Here is a 9,895-nt window from a genome sequence, read left to right as displayed (position 1 = left end):
GAGAGCGAGAGAGAGAAAGAAAAAGAGAGAGAGAGAGAGAGAGAGAGAGAGAGAGAGAGAGAGAGAGAGAGAGAGGATTTTGCTTATAATTCTATGTAAAAATCCGAGTTTAGAACTATGAGCTTCATCGACGAGACACGTCACTTCGTTGACGAGGCCATAAAGGACATTCATCGACGAATGTCGACTCCTCGTTGATGAAGTTCAGGAACTGACATATAGTCTCTCGGTATCTTCTCATTGACGAGACACATTCTCGTCGATGAGCCCCTCATGTGTGCTCATCGACAAATCCCCTGTGTTTGTCGACGAGACCCTATTATATTCTTCCTATAATTCTTTTTCCCTCTCTTCCTTTTGTTATTAAATTATGATAATTATTCGGGTTTCTACACTCTTGATGGTCCATATAACGAAAATTTCCTGAAAGCATATCAATTCACAAATATATGGTTGCAAAACATAGAAGTCACTCGAGCTCAATTGAAAAAAGCTTCAAAGCACATAAAGAAATGGGTGGACAAAGGAAAACGATCACAACAATTTCAAGCTAGAGACCTAGTTCTTGTAAAAGTGCCACATGAAACATTTCAATTTCTTCATGATAAGGATAGAGGACTTTTACGACGATATAAAGGCCCAATCAAAGTAATGGAAAAAGTTGGACTTGCATCATATTAACTTGAACAACCAGAGTGGATGAAGAGCCATAAATGAGTAGTTCATCCAGTGTATCACGCTAGCAACTTAAAACCATTCCACCTTGATGAAGAAGATCCACACCAACAGAAGTCAAGGAGATCAACCATTTCTAGAATGAAGACTATAACTAGAGATGTCGAGGGGATTCTTGTAGAAAAAGTCGTCAACAAAGAAGGTTGTCAACAACAACAGTACCTAGTTAAGCGGATAGGGCTAGGAGAAGAAGAGAACAATTGGGAGAAGGCAGAAAACGTCCAGCTTGCCACCTATAAGATTTAAAATTTCATGAACTCCAAGATAGCGGCACCAAAATCCGAAGGCTAGAGACTTCTTACAGCAAATTGACGAGGACATCGGTAAAATAAGTGGGTAGGATGTTAGGGGGTGACAATGTAATGGGATAAATTGGGGGAGGGGGAGATCACTTTACATGTAATCTCCGGGGATTTATAATGAATATCTAATTAGTTGTGTCAATGCTTGTATGATTGTTCTCTTTAATTGAATAAAACAAGTAGTCATTTTCATTATTATGTTTTGTTTTCTTGGACAGTGATGTACCTTATTGCTTTATGAATATTTTTGTGTATAAATGTCCGGCCTATGTGATCTATTGTTGTTTGTATTGATGCTTTGCTTTCCAGGTTACGAGTGATTATCGAGACTTATTTAGTACTCTTGTTTGCAGGCTTGAATGTGTGATTATTGACTGACTCAATTGGAGGAGAGGTCTCGATAAGTGTCACGCAACCCTTAATTGAGTCTTATTCAAGGTCCGTAACACTATACTTAAGAATCTAAATAGTCAAAAATTATATAAATCTCTAATAATCATAATAATAAATATGCTTAAGGATCTAAATAATAAGAAGAAGAAGAAGTAGGAGAAGGAGAAGAAGAAGAAGAAGGAGCAGCAAGAAGACAAAAAGAAGAATTAAATCAACGACTTCCTCAACTGTGTCAACTGCATACACAGTGGAGCCACTCTTCCTTTCAGCTTTCACATCCCCAAATCCAAACCACGTTTCCCCCCACTCCCCGCTCTTACACTGTAAAGAACGCCTCACACTCCAGCCTTGAAGACATCACCTCTCTCTCTCTATCTCTCTCTCTCTCTCTCACTCTCATATAGAAAACCTAACCCTAGCTTTGCGATCGAGGAACAACTTCTTCACCTTCCGAGATCAGTTGGGTTTCAATTTTCACTCTCTTCCGATGCAGATCTTTCCCGCATTTCGATTTAGATTGTCCTAGCAAATGGCTTCTTCTTGTGGCCCCTTCTACATCTTCATCTTGCTCTTGCTTTGGGGTTTCCAGACCTGCCATGCTCGAATCTTTAGCTTCCAAATGCACCACAGGTTTTCCGACCCCGTCAAGAAGTGGTCTCAGAAAGCTGGCAAAGGTTTTCCGGCCGGGGACTGGCCGGAGAAGGGGACTGTCGAGTACTACGCGGTATTAGCCCACCGTGACAAGATTCTCCGTGGCCGCGGTCTCTCGGACGTTGATTCACCGATCACCTTTTCCGAAGGCAATTCGACTTTCCGGATCAGCGCCTTGGGATTGTATATTCCACTGACTAATTGCTTTCTAAAATTAGAATCTTTACTGAAATTAGAGTTTTTGTTTTCTTGCCTGAGTTGAGTATTCTTGCTTCTTTCTTATACAGTCTGCATTACACGACGGTGTCGTTGGGGACGCCCGGTGTTAAGTTTTTGGTTGCGCTGGACACAGGGAGCGACCTGTTTTGGGTTCCCTGCGATTGCAGCAGATGTGCGCCTACTGAAGGCACAACTTATGGTTCTGTATGTTCTTGATTCATTCATATTTCCTGTCACTTACAGTAATTGTTAGTAGAAAACAAGAGACTTGTCTTTTTCGTTAGCTTACCACTTATCCAAAAGACATAAAATGCTTGATTGTGGGCCAACGATATATATCAGGATTTGAACTCCCTCAAACGTACTGCTCGCCTGGAGAGAAATAAACTATAAATAATTCCCATCATTGGATAACAGATAATTTGGACAAAGTGACAATAAACTTGGCAATAGTAGTAGAACCTAGGATCTCTTGGAATCCGTGGGTCTAATACTATGTTAAGTCACCACTTGACTTAAAGGCCGAAGTTGTTCAATTGTTGGGCAACAAGGTATATCAAACCTAACTTCTTAGAAAGTGTATTTGTATGAACAGTAGATGTCAAGATGATTGTTGATTGAAAGTTTAATGATGAGAAGTTGTTCAGGTTATTAGCATTAGAGGTTCTGTGATTTATTTCATTAAATTATTGTTACTATCGTGTGAATAACAAGCTTAAGTGTAATTTGGGATCCCATTGCCCAAAGCACTTCAAAACTTTTAACTTTTTGTGGATCACTATTCATAGGGCTGCAAATGAGCAAGCTATTCATGAGCTACTCGGTATTCAGCTTTGATAATAGTTTGTTCGAGCTTGCTCATCAGTATAAATGAGCCAAGCTCAAGCATAGATTTTGAGCTTGAAAACTAAACAAACCGAGCTTGAGCTAGATGATGCTTGGCTTGCCAAGCTCGCAAGCTAGCTTGTTTGACTGGCTTGCAACTTAGTTTATTTAAAAACTCAAGTAGTAAGCTTGTTTAATAGATATAGGAGTTAACTAATGAAGTAAGTTCATGACTTTTTAGCATATAGGATCAAAAAAATAAACTTTTCTATTTGCTTGTTAGGAGGCTCATTAATTTATATTTTGATTTACAGTTTATTTTAAACTAAAATTATTTTGCGCATATATTTAAAAGCATTCTCTTTAATCATAACTACCACATAGTTTTATTTTTTTTTAATGAGCTAAGATTGTAAAATGAAAATTAAATGTTTTAAATGAACAAAATCATTTGTTAAATGTTTTAAATGAACAAAATCATTTGTTGTTGTTTATGTTAATGAGCAATTTTAGATTTAATTTTAAAGTTCATTAATGTATAATAAAAAATTCAACAAGATTAGTCTTGGCTCTTGTTTAGGCTCGTTTTTAAGCTCAATTAATAAGTTAGCCGAACATGAACAAGATTGACCTCGGACCTTTTAGTTAATAAGCCTAGCTCAAGTTTGGTTTTATAGACTCATTTATTAAATGAACCAAGCCTAAACATGCTAGAGCTCAGCTCGACTTGACTTGATTGCAGACCTAACTATTTTATTTAATACCCAACTGAATTTCTCTTTTGTTTTTGTTGAAAAAGGAGGAAAAAACCCTATTGGCAACAAGCTTGTGAAGCCCAAGTGCAAAAACTTAATTTACAAAGAATGCACGTTGCAGTTCTTGATGCATATAATTGACTGTTAAGAGTGGCATTTGGACAAATGTACAATGTAACTTAAGATGGAAAGTGGAATATTTTTGAATGAATTGAGAAGGGAATGAAGGAGCATCTAAAATGAAGATAGTGATCTAAAGGATAATACAAGGTATAAAGAATCTACAGAGGAGTTTATGTAAGGTTCAAAAGCAGTAATCATAATAGAGTAGAAAATTTAATGCCCATGGGAAATTGTTGGCAGTGTTGTTTTGTTGCATTTCCAAAATCTCCTTTTTGCTTGTTAGGTGCAAATCCACTCATGACTTTCTAGTTCATGTATTAGAAGATTGTATACTGTTCTTGTAGATTAGGCAGCTGAGCATAGGTGAAAGAACACATAATAGAAATCTTTGCTGGTTCTCAGTCAAAACTGAGCACCTGTGAGCGTTTGATGGATGCTAATATCTCAATGGCACTGGTATTTGTTGCAATTCAATGTGGTGGATACAAGGTGCCGATTATATCAAGTTTCTCAAAGCATCTGGGGTACATCATTTAGTGTGTTTATATTGGATGCCTCGTGCTATCCTTGCATTGAATCTAGATTGAGTTTTTGTTCTGTGGCAGGATTTTCAGCTTGGCATTTACAATCCTACAGGATCGACAACAAGCAAAAAAGTGACTTGTGATAACAGTTTGTGTGCACACCGGAACAGATGTCTTGGAACATTTGGCAGCTGCCCTTATGTGGTCTCATATGTCTCCGCTGAAACATCAACTTCTGGAATATTGGTAGAGGATGTTCTGCACTTAATAACTGAAGATAATCATCCTGAGTATGTTGAGGCACACATCACATTTGGGTGAGTTGCTATCATATTTAGCAGGATTGATTGTACATTTTATTGGGCATCATTCTCTTTGATGGAATCATTTACTCATAGAGGTTGGATGTTATTGAATCCCATATCTTTATCATCATTCAGATTTTATATGGTACATGACCCATCTGATCATGCCTGGTTAGTTGAGCTGAAAATGTTGAATTCTGCAGATGTGGGCAGGTTCAAACTGGTTCATTTCTAGATGCTGCAGCTCCCAATGGTTTATTTGGGCTTGGCATGGAGAAGATATCAGTCCCTAGCATTTTGTCTAGGGATGGTTACACAGCAGATTCTTTCTCCATGTGTTTTGGACGTGATGGAGTTGGCCGGATTAGTTTTGGAGACAAGGGTAGTCCTGACCAGGAGGAAACCCCATTTAATCTAAACACATTGCAGTAAGTGGTAATTTCTCGTTTACTTTATACTGATTGTCTTGGATTCAAACTTACATATTTATGTGCTAGAAGATTTTTGTGAGTTTCATAGTCTCACATCTAGAATATGCTGCAGCCCATCATACAATATTACTGTTACACAAATCCGTGTGGGAACTACACTTATTGACTTGGATTTCACTGCTCTTTTTGATTCTGGGACGTCCTTTACATACTTGGTTGATCCACTCTATGCAAGGTTTTCAGAGAGTGTAAGTACTACTGATGAAATCAACTGAATGTCAAACTGGCTAATCCTTAAACTGAGAATTTTGTGTTTCTTGCAGTTTCATTCACAGGCACAGGATAGGCGGCGTGCTCCCGATCCAAGGATCCCTTTTGAATATTGTTATGATATGAGGTCCCGTTTTAAAATCTGATTTATACTTTCTTTCACCCTCTTTTGAGTTTTAAGTCTAAACCCCCTCCTAATGTTGGGCAGTCCAGATGCAAATACTAGTTTGATACCTAGCTTGAGTTTCACCATGAAAGGTGGAAGCCAGTTTCTTGTCTTTGACCCAATAATTGTCGTATCCAGTCAGGTAGAATCCTGATTTTGTTAGAACAGCTGTTTAAATTATCTCTTCCAGCATGAGTTTGTTAGCTTGCAAATTATATCAATTAGTTTTTCATCATTGATTAGCAGGGTGACGTCGCATATTGCCTGGCTGTTGTCAAGAGTGCAGAACTGAATATTATTGGGCGTAAGTCTTCTGATGGTTGTAATATTGCTTTTTGTTTTTGTGGTTTGCCTATATTATTAATATAGCAGGAAAACAAAACAAAAAAACAAAAAAACCAGTTCAGATATGGGAATTGGTTGATCTTGCAAGCAAATGTGCATACATTGACAGACTTGAATCTTGCAATTGTTAGTACTTTTAGCTATAAGGACAATTGATCTTGGAAGTTAATATAGGAGATATAACTGAAGTTAGTTATGAATGAAATGAGATGCAGCTCAGTTCATCTGAGTGATATAAGGTTGTATAAGAGACCATGGGTAAATTTTCAGCAACCAAAAATGGGAAAAAGTTTCATGTATAAAAAGTACAAAGTATTTGTTTGTTTAATACAGCTTACCCTGTTTGCTGTCAAGTCTCCTTTGCACTGTTTAGGATATTTAAGTTTTGGGTTTGTTTAGGGTTCAATTTATACTATTGACCAGTACAAAGATGTCAACGGCTTGGTTGTGGGGAAAGTATCCTGTCCAATTGTCTCATTTCCTGCCCTTTTTTCTTTTAATATGTTTTTTTGGAGGATCCACCACCACCACCACCAGCAGAGAGGAATCCATGTTCATGTAATGCTACATCACTAGAGCAACAAAATAATAATTTTTTTTTTTTTTCAAAACTGACTGCATTGATGATGTGGCATGGCATTAGCCATATGATCTGTTATTGCAGACATGCTGTGGCAAAACAAAGGAGAGGAGCCACTCCTTGCCACTGGTCACCTCAAATATATACTAGCTTGTGATGTAGATACTAATCTAATTGCAAATTTTTTAAGGACGATGGCCATAGATATTGTTATGCAGGGTATGAATTTGTAATTTTTAAATCCAATTAATTAACTATATGTAATATTTGTTTTGGTTACACAAGAACACAAATCACATCTGATCAATTGATGAACAAATGTATGCATTATTATGTTTGTTGAAGAACCATAGGGTGGACAAAATTTTGCAAACTTCTTTCTTAGAGCATGGTTTTTATTTTTTTTTAAGAGTGATAATTATGTTTGTAGAGAACAAAAATTACAAGTCTTGAATCTGAGAATGCAAATTTTATGCAACCAATTCACCAACATATTCATTGTTATAGTTGTGAAAGAAATATGATCTGGTCTGACTGAATTTATAAAATAGATCTAATTATGTTAATATAATAATAAAAAGCATACTATTAAATAGGTAGTTTAGAGGCACTTCCAATATCACATGCTTTTGAGATCGACATTTTGACAGTCTCTTCCTCACTGTCACAGTTGCTCTCCACAAATCAGTCAAGGAAAGAATAGTCATTCTCTGTCTTGTTTATTTGTTTTTGAAATTGTGGGTCTCTCTTTATTCCAAAAAGATGCTAGGTTGTCTTACATATTCTGGACCAAGCGGGTGCACTTAAAGAAAACTGCATACAAATCTTTCGAGGTTGACCCAGTCGTTCTTGTGTGATGTCAAACTGGTTCCATAGTACATGAAGACTAAGCTCCTTTACCGCTTAGTGTTTCTTTGGTTATTGAGCTTTAAGAATGGATCAGCCACTGGCTGTCTTGTATTAAAAGTAGTGCTTCACCTGAGGCATGTGATAATTTTTATCCTAATGCTTCTAATGTTTTGATTGATCATGCAGAGAACTTTATGACTGGCTACCAGGTCATATTCGACCGAGAAAAACTTGTATTGGGGTGGAAGACCTTCGATTGTAAGTGTTGCTTCCGTTTAACCATACATGTTTTTGATTACGAATGAAATTCATTTATGTATCACAAAAAGGGGAACTTTTGGTCCTCCCACAGGTTACGATGTGGAGGAACCAAATATTTTGTCAATTACACCTCACAACTCTGCCTCAGTGCCTCCTGCTGTTGCTGTTGGAGTTGATAATCGCACCATCCCAAAATCCACAAAAGAGGGCGGCAATTATTTCCGTAATTCAAATGCATCTCCGCCTCACCACTGCCACCGTTGCAATTTAACTGACTTCTGCTTCACATTATTCTTATTGCTTCTATTATTGTAGCAGTTCAGTTCTTATTCTTTTTCTTATATACAATAGTGGCCGTAGTTCCAGGGCAAGACATAGTTGTGGAGTTTTGCGCAGTATTTTTGTTGTAGGTATGCTATTCATTTACAACATTACATCACCGTTGTATCTCTCGCCTTCCATCACTTGCACCGTACATCGTTGAGAAATTGTATGTGGAATTCTTATTTGTAAAGAAGTATATCTGCACATTTTTTTTCAGTTGCTTCCTGTGTATTAATTCATTACAAGAACCGTGTGCCAATGGCTGTGGAGGGACAGTGCGTGTGTCAATTTTTGTGTGCTGATGATATTATCGTTCTTCTTTTAATTTTTTAAATTTAAGATGGCAATCTTCACCTTGAAGCTACCCTTTTCCCTGCAAGAGAGATCTGAAATAGCTAAGCTCGAAGTCCCAACACCTATAGAACCCTCGCAGATTGCAATCCAGATTCCATTTCTGCCATAACAACTTCATTCCCCACCATAAAAGAAAAGGAAAAAAGAAAAATGAAGAATCAGTCCGGAGCTGCGTACCGCCGCCCACCTCCGGTTGTTGCCGCCCAAACCTAACCATTAAAGGTGTAAGCGTCTTGCTCGAGGGCTTGAAGTTGAGAGAAAAATGTCTTACCTTACAACTGAACAAACACCCCCAGGCCCTGAATCTCGGTTTGCATTGCATGCACGGCCAATATGGGCACCCCTCTCACAATTGTACACAATTTTTCATCAAATATTCCAAATCCACTATGCTGCTATTTATATTTAGTTTCTGCAATTTATTAGAGATCAAAGCTCTTGGTCACATTCAATCTTGAGAGGTAAGAGAGTAGAATGGAATGACTTTTGTTGTGTAGACTAGACTAGTATTGGCCCGAATCAATCAAAAAAATTAGATAAGATTTTTTTTTTTTTTTTTCTTGTTTGATTTGAGAGATTGTGTTGATCAAGTAATTTAATGTCAAAGACCTTCAGAGGTCTCAAGAATTTATCATAAAAGTTCTCATGTTTAGTTTATTGTCATTCTAACTTGCAGCCGGTTAGAGCTGCACTCGTGGAGATCAAAGTCTTTTAGTCACATTCAATCTCGGTTATGGTAGAATGCAATAACTCTTGTTTGTAGCCTAGACCCAGTATGGGCTCTTAAGCACCAACCAAAAAATGTATCAGACTTTTTTTTTTTCTTATTATTATTATTCAATGAAGTTACACCTAGTTGGACATTGATCTGTTTAAATGCGTGATGATCAAAATAGTTTAAATTGATAGTTGATTTAACTTGAGCAACTTACTAATCCTATAATCTTGGAGAAATAACGTCCTTTCAACTACCTTGTAGAAAATTTAAGAACTAATAATTGGAAAAATGTAGCATTGATTTGGCTCACCTCATCTTATGTGGCTCATATTTGAGTGGAACGCATGCACCGGAGAAGCATAATGATGCGAAGAATAAGGATGCTGACTGCAGGTTTTAGTCTCAGGACATAACTGTCGATGGTTTCGTTCAGCGCAAGTTACGGTTTTTTGAAGTAATGATCAGTAGATTGGGAGATTTCGGAGGATTTTCCTCCGAGGATTGCTATAGAAGTGTTTTAGTTGTATTCTAAGTCTTCTATACACATAAGATTAAATTATAAACCATATTTTGTAACCTTTGATGTAAGCTTCACATGTGATAGTGAAAATCCAACTACTTGCTCCCGTGGAAGTATTTGCCAAACCACGTAAATTCTTATGTCATTGATTTGTTTGCTTTCCATTATTCTCATCGTGAGTGATTGCTTGTTCCGTATATTCATCGTTGAGTACTTGCATTACTTGTTTTGGATTGATTCGAGTT

General features: G+C 37.2%; 1 protein-coding gene across 2 annotated transcripts; it reads left to right on the top strand.

Moving 5' to 3' along the window:
- Nucleotides 1–1,655: 1,655 nt before the first annotated feature.
- On the top strand, nucleotides 1,656–8,271 carry LOC131154129 (aspartyl protease family protein 1). 2 transcript variants are annotated; one of them, XM_058106669.1, is made up of 10 exons: nucleotides 1,656–2,264; nucleotides 2,369–2,504; nucleotides 4,609–4,844; nucleotides 5,036–5,260; nucleotides 5,376–5,511; nucleotides 5,587–5,660; nucleotides 5,742–5,841; nucleotides 5,943–6,003; nucleotides 7,660–7,731; nucleotides 7,826–8,271. In XM_058106669.1, the coding sequence occupies exons 1-10, from the start codon at nucleotides 1,960–1,962 to the stop codon at nucleotides 8,047–8,049; spliced, it is 1,569 nt and encodes a 522-aa protein (XP_057962652.1). In that variant the 5' UTR covers nucleotides 1,656–1,959; the 3' UTR covers nucleotides 8,050–8,271. The 2 variants fall into 2 exon arrangements, with proteins under 2 accessions (XP_057962652.1, XP_057962661.1); XM_058106678.1 differs by having other exon boundaries at nucleotides 1,660–2,264; nucleotides 5,946–6,003.
- The last annotated feature ends 1,624 nt before the right edge of the window (nucleotides 8,272–9,895 follow it).

The sequence above is a fragment of the Malania oleifera genome, chromosome 1 (assembly GCF_029873635.1).
Source record: "Malania oleifera isolate guangnan ecotype guangnan chromosome 1, ASM2987363v1, whole genome shotgun sequence".
Classification (NCBI taxonomy): domain Eukaryota; kingdom Viridiplantae; phylum Streptophyta; class Magnoliopsida; order Santalales; family Ximeniaceae; genus Malania; species Malania oleifera.
Note: the sequence above shows the minus strand (reverse complement) of the source record. Positions and strands in the feature narration are given on the sequence as shown.